The sequence below is a fragment of the Sus scrofa genome, chromosome 6, assembly GCF_054392235.1.
Source record: "Sus scrofa isolate SSC_HxYL_T2T_F1_AM1 chromosome 6, Sscrofa_HxYL_maternal_Yorkshire_Landrace_v2.0, whole genome shotgun sequence".
In the NCBI taxonomy this organism is placed as follows: Eukaryota; Metazoa; Chordata; class Mammalia; order Artiodactyla; family Suidae; genus Sus; species Sus scrofa.
The window spans coordinates 53,289,534-53,303,524 of NC_139388.1; the positions used below are offsets into that span (position 1 = coordinate 53,289,534).

Genomic DNA, 13,991 nt, shown 5'->3' on the forward strand with positions numbered 1-13,991 from the left:
GAGCCTAGTTCGAGTGTGAGTACGGGGTGAGTACGGGGTGGGGATGGGGGCCCACCCCTCCCTGGAGGCGAGGCGGGAGCCGAAAAACACGGCCCCGCCCACCCGGGCTGCTGACCTCAGTGGCAGATGTGCAGGGGGGAGGGGAGCTGTCTTGGCCTCACTTCCGGTGGGGCGGAGGGGGGCGCCGAGAGAAGGTCCCGGGCAGACGTGCAACCCCGCGGGTGGGGGTGCAAGGCCTCAGGGGAAGCCTGAAGGTGACGCCCTGGGCGGTCTCCCAAACTGAAAGCGATGCTGAAACACCACCCCTCCTCTCAACTCCGGCTCTTCGGTCACCCTTTCCCTTCTCTTCGCAAGGGAGCCAGAAGCATCTTTTTATTCGTCGTTTACCTCCTAAGGAAGATTTCAAACACAACAGGCGAGAAAACCTTACAACGAACCTGTGGGCGGGCGACCCCGGCCTCCTGTGATAACTTCAACTTTATGACAATTTTATTTCACCTGTCACTCTCTTACAAATATTTTATTTATTTATTTTTGTCTTTTTGCCTTTTCTAGGGCTGCTCCTGTGGCATATGGAGGTTCCCAGGCTAGACAGGTCCAATAGGAGCTGTGGCCGCCGGCCTACACCACAGCCACAGCAACGCAGGATCCCAGCCGCGTCTTCGACCTACACCACAGCTCGCGGCAACGCCAGATCCTTAACCCACTGAGCAAGGCCAGGGATCGAACCCGCAACCTCATGGCACCTAGTCGGATTCTCAACCACTGAGCCATGATGGGAACTCCTCTTACAAACATTTTAAAGCAAATCTCAGAAAATAGTTGAATACACATTTCTGAGAGTAAAGGGCATCTCCCCCCCAACATTTTATTGTGACGGTTTTGAAACATCCAGAAAAGTTGAGAGATTATAGGGAACCCCCGGGGGGCCACCAACCCAGGTTCTCCTGCACACTTGGCCAGGCTGTGTGAGGACATGTGCTATCCACCTGCCCATACAGCTCGTTTTTTTAAACATTCCATAATAAATTGCAGACATTGGCTTCTGAATGCTTCAGCAGTGGGTAGAGTTTTGACTAAAGTTTCCTTTGGCGGGGTGGGGGCACACTCGCAGCATATGGAAGTTCCCAGGCTGGTGGTTGAATTAGAGCTGCAGCTGACGGCCACAGCCACAGCCACAGCCACAGCCACAGCCACAGCCACAGCAATGCCAGGTCTGAGCCACCTCTGCAACCTGCACCACAGCTCACAGCAATGTCAGATCCTTGACCCACTGAGTGAGGCCAGGGATCAAACTTGCATCCTTGTAGCTACTCATCAGGCTCATTACCGCTGAGCTGCAATGGGAACTCCTTTTTTTTTTTTTTTTTTAATTTTCTGTGGTGTTATCCCTTCATTTTTTGGCTTAGGTTCTACAGAGGTAGCACAAAATCATAGAAAACAGAAAGATGAGATTGGGATGAGATCCTGACTTGGCCACTTTCTAGCTGATAACACCTTCACTGGTGGTTTTAGCATCGAAAAGACAACATATTTAAAAGAAGAGATGTGGGAGTTCCTGTTGTGGCTCAGAGGAAACGAATCTGACTAGTAACCATAAGGACGTAGGTCCATCCCTGGCGTCACTCAGTGGATTAAGGATCCAGTGTCACGGTGACCTGTGATGTAGGTCGCAGATGTGGCTCCAGTCTGGCCTTGCTGTAGTGTGGTGTAGGCCAGCAGCTACAGCTTCTGTTAGACCTCTAGCCTGGGAACCCCCATATGACGCAAGTGCAGCCCCAAAAAGACCGGAAAAAGAAAAAGAGATGTGAAAAATTCTGGGACTTAATAGGAATGGAATACATGCTAAATTCTTAGATTTACTGTTTTACTACTTTTCATACATCAGTGTGATGTGAAAAGGAATGAATGAGGCTTGGGAACTCTTCCTATTATTATTTTTTTAAATGGCCACGTTCATGGCATATGGAAGTTCTCTGGCCAGGGACTGAATCAGAGCTGCACCTGTGGCAACGTAGGATCCTTTAACCCACTGTGCTGGGTGGCAGATCAAACCCCACCTCCACAGTGACCTGAGCTGCTACAGTGAGACTCTTAACCCACTGCATCACAGTGGGAAGTCTGAGATTTCCTCCTTTTAAATTAGGGCAACAGGAGTTCCTGTTTGGTTCCTGTCCTTGCTCTGTAGCTTAAGGATCTGTCATTGCCGCAGGGTGTGGCATAGGTCACAGATGAGCCTCAGATTCAAACCCTAGATGGGGAACTTCCGTATGCTACAGGTGCAGCCCTAAAAAGGAAAAAAAAAAAAAATAAGGCAATGACTTGCTTTCCTTTGCACTCAAAATTCACATTCAGGGAACACTGGGATCAGAAATACCAGCAAACTCATTTATTTAAGGAAGGATGCATCGATATAAAAATTGACATGAATTATGATGATTGAGGTAGCGAGCAAAAGAAAACATAACCCCAAAAGGATTTAACGTACTATACAGCAGATATTGCTACAACCTTGTAAATCAACTATAATTTAATAAAAAAAAAATATTGTAAAAATCATAAGTAAAAAAAGGATTCAACAATAGAGAATTATTGAACCCCAAAGTAAAAGTATTTACAATTAGTGTGGTCTTTCGGGGTTTTTTTTTTGGGGGGGGGAGCTAAAATGCATGTAACATATTTATCATTTTCACTACTCATATGTGCACAATCAGTGGTATATTCACAGGGTACAGAGTTCCTGTTGTGGTTCAGCAGGTTAAGAACCCCACATAGTGTCCGTGAGCATGAGGGTTGGATCCCTGGCCTCGCTCAGTGGGTTAAGGCAGGGCTGCAAGCTTTGGCATAGGTCTCAGACGCAGCTCAGATCCGGCATGGCTATGGCTCTGGCGTAGGCCAGCAGCTGCAGCTCCAGTTGGACCCCTAGCCTGGGAACTTCCATAGGCTGTAGGTACAGCCATAAATAATTAAACAAATACATAAATATATTCACAATGTAGGATAAAAAAACAGGTCCTACTATATAGCCCAGGGAACTATGTTCAATTTCTTATGATAAACCATAATTAAAAAGAATATATATAGTATATATATAACTGAATCACTTTGCTGTATAGCAGAAATTAACAACAGTGTAAATCAACTATACTTCAATTAACATATATATTTATATTGACAATGCATAACCATCACACTATCTATACTCAAAACTTTCATTATTCCCAACAAATACTCTTAACTTACTAAAACAATAACTCCCTCCTTAAAATTCGCTTTTGAGGAGTTCCCATCGTGGCTCAGCCCAAACGAATCTGACAAGCATCCAAGAGAACACGGGTTGGATCCCTGACCTCACTCCGTGGGTGAAGGATCTGGCGTTGCTGTGAGCTGTGGTGTAGGTCGCAGATGCGGCTCGGATCTGGTGTGGCTGTGGCTGCGGTGTAGGCCGGCAGCTGTAGCTCCGATTGGACCCCTAGCCTGGGAACCTCCATATGCCATGGGTGTGGCCTAAAAAGACAAAAAAAAAAAAAAAAAATTCACTTTTGGAAAGCCACAGCCATGATACCCATTTCCACACTATCACAATTAGCAATTTCGTGATGTTAAATGTTCACATTTCCCAGAGACGGATTTCATCCTCGGGGTTTGTTCAAATCAGAACCCAAAGGCTCACCAGACCGTGCCTTTGTCTGAACACTTCCGTCAAACCCGCAACCATTCCCCAACCTTTTGTGTGCCACTTATTTCTTAAAGAAACTGGGCCATTTGCCCCAGGTGCTTTTTTCACATCCCAGATTTGGCTGTCGACATCTTTGGGGTGCCACTCAAGGAGTCTTTCCATTGCCAGGAATCCCCTGTAAGCTGGGAGTCTGATCAAATTCGGGCTCCTTCTGGCAAGAGCTCCTCACCAGGGGGCTGGGCCCCTTCTAGGGGCATCATATCTCAATAATAAACAGTCCCAGGTAGCACGTCCAGGCCCTGATCCCTCTGTTGGAAAGTTTCCTATCAACATTTCACTTAGCAAAGGGCTTTAGCAAAGGGCTCCTTTAAAAACCAGATCAAATCGGGTCCCCTCCCACCCCAGAGCCCTCCAGTGGGGAACCCTTGTTCCCCGTTGGTGGAAATGTAAGTTGGTGCTGTGGCCACTGTGGAAAACAAAACTGTATGGAGGTTCCTCAAAAACAGGAGAGTTCCCGTTGGGGCTCAACAGAAACGAATCTGACTGGCATCCATGAAGATGCAGCAGGTTCAATCCCAGGCCTTGTTCAGTTAAGAATCCGGTATTGCCATGGCTGTGGCATAGGCTGTCAGCTGCAGCTCCAATTCGACCCCTAGCCTGAGAACCTCCCTATGCCGCAGGTGTGGCCCTAAAAAAGGCAAAAACAAAAAAACTTTTAAATAAATTTGTCATGGAGTTCCCCGGTGGCTCAACTGGTTAAGGATCCAGCATTGTCATTGCTGTGGCTCGGGTCACTGCTGTGCTCAGATTCAATCCCTGGCTCGGGAACTTCTGTATACCACAGGGGCGGCCAAAAAAAAAAAAAAAGAATTGTCATATGATGCAGTCATCCCACTTCTTGGTATATATACCCAAAGGAAACAAAGTCACTGTCTCAAAGAGGTACCCCCATGTCCATGGCAGCATTATCCGCAAGCCAAGATAGAGAAACAATCGAAGTGTCGGTCAGCAGATAAATGGAAAAAGAAAATGGTCTCTATATATGTAGGTATATATACAAAATATTATTCAGCCATAAAAAAAGGAAATCCTGGAGTTCCCGTCGTGGCGCAGTGGTTAACAAATCTGACTAGGAACCATGAGGTTGCGGGTTCGGTCCCTGCCCTTGCTCAGTGGGTTAACGATTCGGCGTTGCCGTGAGCTGTGGTGTAGGTTGCAGACGCGGCTTGGATCCCGCGTTGCTGTGGCTCAGGCGTAGGCCAGCGGCTACAGCTCCGATTGGACCCCTAGCCTGGGAACCTCCATATGCCGCAGGAGCGGCCCAAAGAAATAGCAAAAAGATAAAAAGAAAAAAAAAATCAAAAAAGGAAATCCTGCCATTTGGGACAAACATGGACGAACCTTGAAGGCGTTATGCTAAGTGAAATAAGTCAGACAGAAAAAGACAAATACTGTAAGACCTCATTTACATGTGAAATCTAAAAAAGCTGAAAAATCTAAAAAAGACACAGAGAAGGATGGTGCCTATATTAATAATACTCTACTGTACATTTGAAAGTGGCTGAGAGAGTAGATCATGACAGTTCTCATAACAAGAAAAAACATTTTTTTAATTAAAAAGATGAAAAGAAAAAATTTGTAACTGTGTAGTGATGGATGTTATCGTGTTGACCATTTCACAATATATACAAACACCGAACCGCTGTGTACACCTGAAACTAATACAATGTTTGTGTCAGTTATATCTCAATAAAAATTTACTACTAATTAATTAACTAAATGACAAAGTTTAAAAAAAAAAAATGGTGGCTGCCAGGGCCTAAGGGTGGGAGACATTGGGAGATAGTGGTTTTCAGTTATAAGACAAAGAAGTTCTGAAGCTTTAATGGACAGCATAGCAACTATAATTTTTTTTTTTGCTCTTTAGGGCCACATCCTTGGCATATGGAGGTTCCCAGGCCAGGGGTCCAGTCAGAACCACACTTGACAGCCTACAGGACAGCCACAGCAACGCCAGATCCCCAACCCACTGAGCAAGGCCAGGAATCGAACCCAAAACCCCATGGTTCCCAGTTGGATTTATTTCTGATGTGCTGCGACAGGAACTCCCAGTGACTATAGTTAATACTGTATTGTTTACTTGAAATTTACGAGAGGAGAGTAAATCTTTTTTTTTTTTTTCCATCTCTTTTAGGGCTACAGCCGCAGCATATGGAGGTTCCCAGGCTAGGGGTCCAGTTGGAGCTGTAGCTGCCAGCTGTGCCACCACAGCCACAGCAATGCCAGATCTGAGCCACTTCTGTGACCTACACCACAGCTCACGGCAACACCAGATCCTTAACCCATGGAGCAAGGCCAGGGATCAAATCTGCATCCTCATGGATACTAGTCGTATTCGTTACCACTGAGCCATGATGGGAACTCCAAGAGAGTAAATCTTAAGGGTTCGCATGATGTAGACCAAAAAATGGTAACTCTGTGAGGTGACAGATGGGTTAACTAACTTTACTCTGGTCATCCCTTTACAAACGATACTTGTTTTAAAACATGCCGTACACCTTGAATTCACATACTTTTGTTAATTATCCCTTAACAAAGCCTTCTTTGGGGGCGCATAGCCTTCTATCGCATTCTGTCATATTTAGAATAAAAGCCAAAGTCGTCCTCGTCGCCGGGCCAACATCCACTCCCGACCTCACCTCACCTCCTCCCTGACCCCCATCCGTTCCGGCCACAGGGGTCTCCTTCTTCAAGTTCTTCACAAGTCTGCCTCTAGGCCTTCCACCTGGCTGTTCCCTCTGCCTGGAATGCCCTTCCCTACATGACTCACTTGCTAGTTTCCTTCAGATCTTGATCATAACCTCGGAAAGGTCTTCCCTGACCCCTTCCCCAGCTTTATTTTTTTTTTTTTTTTATTTTTTTGTCTTCTTGTCTTTTCTAGGGCTGCACCTGAGACATATGGAGGTTCCCAGGCTAGGGGTCTAATCGGAGCTGTAGCTGCTGGCCTACACCACAGCCACAGCCACAGCAATGCCAGATCCTTAACCCACTGAGTGAGGCCAGGGATCGAACCCGCAACCTCATGGATACTAGTCAGATTTGTTAACCATTGAGTCACGACAGGAACTCCCCCAGCTTTATTTTTCTTCACTGCCCATGTTGCCTTCTGTTGAATATTTCTCTGGTGGTTGTACCTCTTGGCCCTGGCACACGTGCTCCATGAGGGCAGAGATGTGTCTTGCCTGCCGTGAAATCCAAAGTCCTTGGCCCAGGGAACATCTCTGTCCACCTGTCCGTCTCAGTCTTTAAGTGCATTTGAAGGTAAATTGCACGTGCCCACTGGGTGCTTGGCAAGTAGTTCCTGGGAAAATGGACACAGATTCCATTTGGCCATGCACACAGCCGGGTCCACTGAGCCTTACATGCGTGGGGCCCCAAGCATATTCAAGGCCTTTGCATGTATGGGCATCCCCCACAAATGCCACAATCTTTAATCAGCCCCGTTCTTTTTTCTTTTTTCTTTTTTTTTTTGCCTTTTCTAGGGCCGCACCTGCAGCATATGGAGGTTCCCAGGCTAGCGGTCTAATCGGAGCTGTAGCTGCTGGCCTGCACCAGAGCCACAGCAACTCGGGATCCAAGCCTCATCTGTGACCTACGCTTCAGCTCACGGCAACGCCGAATCCTTAACCCACTGAGCAAAGCCGGGGATCAAACCTGCAACCTCATGGTTCCTAGTCAGATTCATTAACCACTGAGCCATAACGGGAACTCCCTAATTGGCCCCGTGCTGAAAGGTCTTTTACAAGGTGGCGGGGACACAGTCATGACCAAGACATACCCAGGACCTGCCCTCCCAGAGCCCGCAGACCAGCAGGGGAGGCAGACATGAGACACAGAGTCACACCAACAAATATATTGTGACAATCCATGCAGCAGTGCCCAAGAAAAGGACAACATGCTGGGAGGGAACAACACGGGGACCTCAGTTAGACTAGGAAGGGCCAGGCAGTGATGTCATAGAGAGGGGACCATTGAGACAGGGCTCAGGGGTGTGTGGGAGTTGGAGACAAAGGGCCGCAGGGGGCCCTGAGGCTGTGAGCAAAGAAAGGGAGCCAGAGGCATGAGGGGGCATGAAGCCAGCGGTTTGGGGGTTTACTTCGGAAGCTTTGAGGCAAAGGAGGAAAAGGGTTTGATTTGGGATTAAGAGACATTCCTCCTGCTGTTTGACAGGTTAGCAGGAGGGAGGGTGGAGGCCAGAGCAGGGTCCAGGCCGGAGGGGACGGGTCTGGATCGGGGAGGTCGTGGGAGGAGAGCAGGGCCAGGCTCTGCTCCGGAGATGGAGCCGAGAGGTTTGTGAATCGAATTCCAGAGTAGGGACCATCCAAGAGGACCCTGAGGGTTGGCTTGGCTGCAGGAGAGATGCTGAGACCATCACTGAAATGGGACACAAACGACACAGCTCAGGGAAGCTGGTGGGAAAGAGCCCTGGGGCCCAGGTTGAGGAGATGGGAGCTCACCCTGAGGCCAGTGGAGAGCCGGGGGCGGGTAACAGGGTCAGATTTGAGTTTCAGAAACACCCCTCTGATTAAGAATGGGAGATTGGGGAGTTCCCATCATGGCTCAGGGGTAACGAAACCTACCAGTATCCATGAGGATGCGGGTTCCATCCCTGGCCTCTATCAGTGGGTTAAGGATCCAGCATTGCTATGAGCTATGTGTAGGCCACAGATGCAGCTCAGATCCCATGTTGTTGTGGCTGCAATGTAGGCCAGCAGCTGTAGCTCTGATTGGACCCCTAGCCCGGGAACTTCCATATGCCGTGGGTTTGGCCCTAAAAAGAAAAAAAAAAAAAAAAAAATGGGAGATGGGAGTTCCCGCTGTGACTCAGCAGGTTGAGAACCCAACTAGTACCCAAGAGGATTCGGGTTCCCCGGCCTCGCTCAGTGGGTTAAGGATCCAGCATTGCCACAAGCTAGGGTGTAGGTCACAGATGTGGCTCAGATCTGGTGTTGCTGTGGCTGTGCCGTGGGCTGGCAGCTGTAGCTCCAATTCAATCCCTAGCCTGGGAACTTCCGTATGCCAGGGGTGCGGCCCTAAAAAAAAGAGAAAAGAAATAAAAGAATGGGAGATGGATTGGAGGGGGTAAAAGTGGAGGCGAGCAGGCCAGGGAGGAGGCCAGGGCAGGATCCTGGTGGGTAAGGATGGGACTGGGATCTATGGGGTGGGGAGAGGGGGTGTGTGGGAGAGACATTCATCGGGAGGCTGAGAAGAGTGTGTAAGGAGCTGTGGGGATACCAGTGTACAAAGAGAACAGCCAGGAGCAGAGAGGTGGGTGCCCAGCCCCCTCCTGCACAGACACCCAGCCTTGCAGAGACCACCCCCCACATGCAAAACACATAGGGGTGAGGAAATGGACAAGCAGGAGAACCAACACACAGGCACCAGAACGGCAAGGATCAGGATACACAATCCACCAGAGGGAGACAGCCGTGCAAGTGCACAGAGAGACAGACAGAAGAGATGCAAAAATCAAGGGCACCTTGTCAGCTGTGCTCACCACGTGCAAAGACCTGCACGTGCACTGTCCTAGCACAGTCTGCTAAGAGGCTTCTATCCTTTTCTCTCTCTCTGTTTTTTTTGCTTTTAGGACTGCACCTGTGGCACATGGAGGTTTCCAGGCTAGGGGTCGAATCAGATTGCAGCTGTCAGCCTACGCCACAGCCACAGGAATGCTAGATCCGAGCCACACCTGCGACCTACACCATTGCTCACAGCAATGCCAGATCCTTAACCCACTGAGCGAAGCCAGGGATCGAACCTGCATCTTCATGGATACTAGTCAGGTTTGTTACTATTGAGCCATGATGGGAACTCCCAGTGGATTCTATTCCTATGCCCACCTTACAGATGGACAAACTGAGGCTCAGGGAGGCCCATTACTTGCAAGACCACACAGTTAACGGCAGAGCCAGGATTCCCATCTGGGTCGTCGGGCACCCCTGTGAGTGCCCACCCACTGGTGTCCTGCCTCTGTGCCCACGTGGGTCGTTTTTTATGAGTGTCCCAAGTGTACCCCAGGGTTGCCCATGCTGCAGGGTCCTCTGGTTTCTGAGGTTTCTCCAGGAATGGAGTTCCTGACCTGGCTTGCCGGAGTGTGGGCCAGCGGCGTGCCCCTGCGTGTCTCCTCCTGTCCCATCTCTGTGTGTAGATGACATCTGAGCGTGTGTGTGTGTGTGTGTGTGTGTGTGTGTGCGCGTGTGTGTCCCTGTCTGAGGCCCTGTGAGTGTGAGGGGGAGTGCCTAGCTGGGCTGGGCTGGGGGGTGGAGGCGGGGAGGGGGGCGTCACAGGGGAGTGGAGTTCTGGAGGAATGTTTACCAGACACGAAGGGAGCCCAGAGGGACAGCGCCCAGGGCCGGGGAGAGACACACTGCTTCCCTGCCTCGCTGGCCCAAGATTAGGGGCGCAGCCACAGGGGCCCCTTCCCCCTTCCCGGCCTCCCTCTAGGGCCCCTTTAAGACAGAGCTGGTCCTCTTCTCTCCCATTAACCCCTCCAAGTCCAGGTGGCCCCTTGGGCTCCGGCCCGGTGGGCGGAGGCAGGGGGAGGGCAGAGGCGGGGAAAGGGTTGCCCGAAGTCTGGGAGAGAAGGAGGCAGGAGAGCGGGGAAGGCGGCTGCTGAGCAGAGCCCCCACCCACCCACCCACTGTGCCAGGCCGGCAGTGCCAAATCCGGGGAGCCCAGAGCTGGGGGGGAGGGCCGGGGACAGCCCGGCCCTGCCCCCTCCCCCCGCGGGGTGCCCAGCAACTTCGGAGGAAAGTTTGGCATTGATTGTGCGGTGGCCCGAGGAGGATGGACAGGGTCCTGCTGGCCTGGTGCTGGGCGCTGTGCTGCTGGGGGTGCGTGGCTCCCAAGGGTGAGTGATGGGGGGCCTGTGGGGCAGGACCACCCATGGAGGGGCTGGGGCAGGAGGGAGAGGAGGGGGATGGATGGCAGGTGTTTTTGGGGGGGACGAATCGTGGGCTGGCTCGGAGAGTTGCCTTGGAACAACAGAGAGGGAGACAGGGGACACAGGGACAAACCGAGAGAGGCCCGGGAAGAAAAAGGGACTCTTGAGAAAGGAGGAACAGAAGGACAAGAAACAGAAACTAGGAGGGTCGGAGACAGGAAGAGATGGACACAGAGACGGACAGACAGGAGAAGCTGAGGGCAGGGGTAGGGGTAGAGGCTAGACTTGAGATGGGGGCCTTGGGGAGCCGGGGTGGGGGGTGAGCTGGGGGCTGCCTGGCAAGGAATATTGGAGAAAGGAGCCTCAAGTCAGGCAGCGGGATGGGGAGGGCTCCGGAGCCCTAGGGGAAAACCCTGTTACTGTCACCCCCCTTCTCCTTACCCCACCCCTGTTTGTCTGTGTGTTTGCCTCCAGGGCCAGGGGCTCTGCCTCCCGCCCTGCCACCTCTGTGGGTCTCCCATTTCTCTCTCGACCCCCACCTTCTCTGTCTTTGTCATTCCCGTTCTCTGAGGGCCTCTCTCAATGTCTCTGTCTCCCTCCGGGTCTCCTCCCCCACTTTTTCCCCTCTGGGGGCTGAGTCTCCACCTCTGTCTGTCTCTGGGTCTCTGTTCCTCTCGTCTTTCCCTGTTTCTCCCCCTCTTCCCCCCCCCCCCCGTCCCCCCAACCACCATCCACCAGCCTGATCTGTCAAGTCTCTGGAGACCCTAAGGGAGGGGAGGCGGGGGTGGCGGGCCAGCCGGGCCGTCAGAGCGTGGGAGGCTGCCAGATCCTGGGCCTCCTTCCCAACGGACAAGGGATGGAGGCCGGACCCCAGTCCCTTGGGAAGGCTCCCCTCCTCCCCTTAAAGCCTCCACCCTCCACCCCCCCGCTGAGGTCACTCTACAACTATGTGGGCCTAAGGGCCTGGTGGGGTCCTGGCTGCCCGGGGCAGGCGGGAAGGTGGGGGGACGAGGACTGGGGAGTTGGAGGGAAAGCCGGTTCCGAGCTAACTCTTCCCTCTCCCTGCAGTTGCCCCAGCCGAAGTGCACCCCTTTGTGGGGAGTCCGGGGAACATCACTGGCGCCCGAGGACTCATGGGGGCCCTTAGGTGTGAGCTCCAGGTTCAGGGGGAGCCTCCTGAGGTGACCTGGCTTCGGGATGGACAGGTCCTAGAGCTGGCAGACAGCACCCAGACCCAGGTGCCCCTGGGCGAAGATGGGCAGGATGACTGGAAAGTGGTCAGCCAACTCAGGTGCCTGGGCTGCCCCCGACCAGTGCTGTCCCTGTCCCTCCTGACCCCTGTCCCCACCCCCACCTCCACAACATGGGGGGTGAAAAAGTCACTCACAGGAGCCCCACCTGGGTTGGACCCCCGAGGGGCCACACGCTAGCCGGGTGGCGTGGCATCTGTGATGTAACCAAGCCTGGCTTTCGCTTTCCTCTTCTGTAAAAGGAGTTAATAATAGTACCCACTTCTTAGCTCTTAGGAGTTTCCAGGCCAGAGCCCCTCTTTCCGTCCCGAGGACCCCCTCCCCAGGCCCCGCTTTGACCCGGAACCTCTCTGCCCCTCCTCTCGCCCTGCCAGAATCTCCTCCCTGCAGCTCTCAGATGCGGGGTGGTACCAGTGTGCCGTGGTCCTGGAAGGAAAGACCTTCGTGTCCCAGCCTGGTTACGTCGGGCTGGAAGGTGAGCCCGGGGCTCAGAGGTGGTGGGAGGGCAAGAACACCGAGGGCCCAGAAAGGACTGCAGGATCAGGGTGTCCACCAGGAACCTGTAGCCTAGGGATGACAGAGATCCTGGGGAAGGGGCTCAGGCAGTGCAGGGGTCTCTACGTGATTAGGGGCAGGCCTGGGGGGGATTATGCACTCTGGGGGAAGATAACTTGGGGGCTGTCAGATGTCTGGAATCGGACATGGCTGGGATAGGACATCTGGGGACCAGATAAAGGATCAAAGTCACCACTTAACCCTCTCCTGGAGTTCCCTGGTAGCCTAGCCCTTAAGGAGCCGGTGTTGGAGTTCCCACTGTGGCTCGGCGGGTTAAGAACCCAACTAGTATCCATGAGGATGAGGGTTTGATCCCTGGCCCTGCTCCATGGGTTAAGGATCAGGCGTTGCTACCAGTTGCGGTGTAGCTCGATGGATCCGATGTTGCTATGGCTGTGGCGTAGGCCAGCAGTTGCAGCTCTGATTTGACCCCTAACCTGGGAATTTCTATGTGCCGCAGGCACCCGCCCCCCTCCCCCCAAAAAAAGAATTTGGCGTTGTCACTGCCATAGCATGGCAAAAAAAAAAAAAAAAAAAGACCCATCCCCAGGGGCCTCAATCTCCTCAGTGGTAAAATTAGATGGGGAGTCAGACATTCTGGAAAAGAGACACGAGGGGCTCAGACGTCCTGGGGGTCAGACATCGGTGGGAAAGTCAGATACTGGGATCACATGTCCCCGGGACAAGATGTTTGTGTGGACAGACATCTGAAGAAAGTTCAGGTGTCCTCAGGGATTAGAAATAGGGGCAAAGACCTTTCAGCCTACAACATCTTAGTGGTGAGTCAGACACCTAGGGGACTCAGAGGGACCCCAGCCTCTATCACTGCCCCCCAGGCCTGCCTTACTTCCTGGAGGAGCCTGAGGATAGGACTGTGGCTGCCAACACCCCCTTCAACCTGAGCTGCCGGGCGCAGGGACCCCCCGAGCCTGTGGACCTGCTCTGGCTCCAGGACGCCATCTCCCTAGTGCCAGCCATGGACCACAGCTCCCAGCACACGCTCCGTGTTCCCGGTGAGTCTGGGGAGGTGGCCAGCTCGGTGCAGAGTGCCAGGCGGAAAGCAAGTGGGGAGCCCCTCGTGCCCCTGTGTCAGGGTCTGCCTGTCCCTCTGTCCTTCTCTGTCCGTCTCCCTCTGTCTCTGCGTCTCTCAGCTGTTTCTCTGTCTCCGAGTGGCGCGGTCTCTGCATTTCTGCATCCCTCTCGTTTCTCTCCACGTGCATTGTCTCCTTCTGCCTCTCTGTTCCCCAGCGCTGTTCCTCTGTGTGTGTCTGTCTGTCTCCCCGTCTCTCTGCCTCTCTGCTCTTTCTTCCTCCATTCACCCCAGCCTCTCTGAATAGAATCCTTTGTCCTGGGTTTCCTCTGAGCTGTGCCATGGCCGACTGTGTGCGGGCCTGATGCCCTTTTGTCAGCCCTTGACCCCAAGCAGGGCACCGGAACCAGCTGTCCCTCCTCTCCTCCACCTCCTTGCAGAGGTGACCCAAGGTGGAGAGAGACAGGACAGGGAGGCCTGAGTGACAGGAGAAACCCTCCCAGTCTCGGGGCAGCCGTCGCATCCCGCACCTCA

At 52.6% G+C, this 13,991-nt stretch overlaps 1 protein-coding gene across 3 annotated transcripts in view; it reads left to right on the top strand.

Moving 5' to 3' along the window:
* The first annotated feature begins 10,315 nt into the window (after window positions 1–10,315).
* Window positions 10,316–13,991, top strand: part of AXL (AXL receptor tyrosine kinase) — a 32,275-nt gene continuing 28,599 nt past the window's right edge. For 2 of the 3 annotated variants that reach the window (XR_014804764.1, XM_084958032.1), the window contains exons 1-4: window positions 10,316–10,589; window positions 11,691–11,913; window positions 12,247–12,347; window positions 13,264–13,440. Coding sequence is in view for 2 of the 3 variants with exons in the window: in XM_084958032.1 (XP_084814158.1) it covers window positions 10,526–10,589; window positions 11,691–11,913; window positions 12,247–12,347; window positions 13,264–13,440 (565 nt within the window). In the remaining variant the exon portion in view is untranslated. 3 annotated transcript variants of the gene reach the window in all.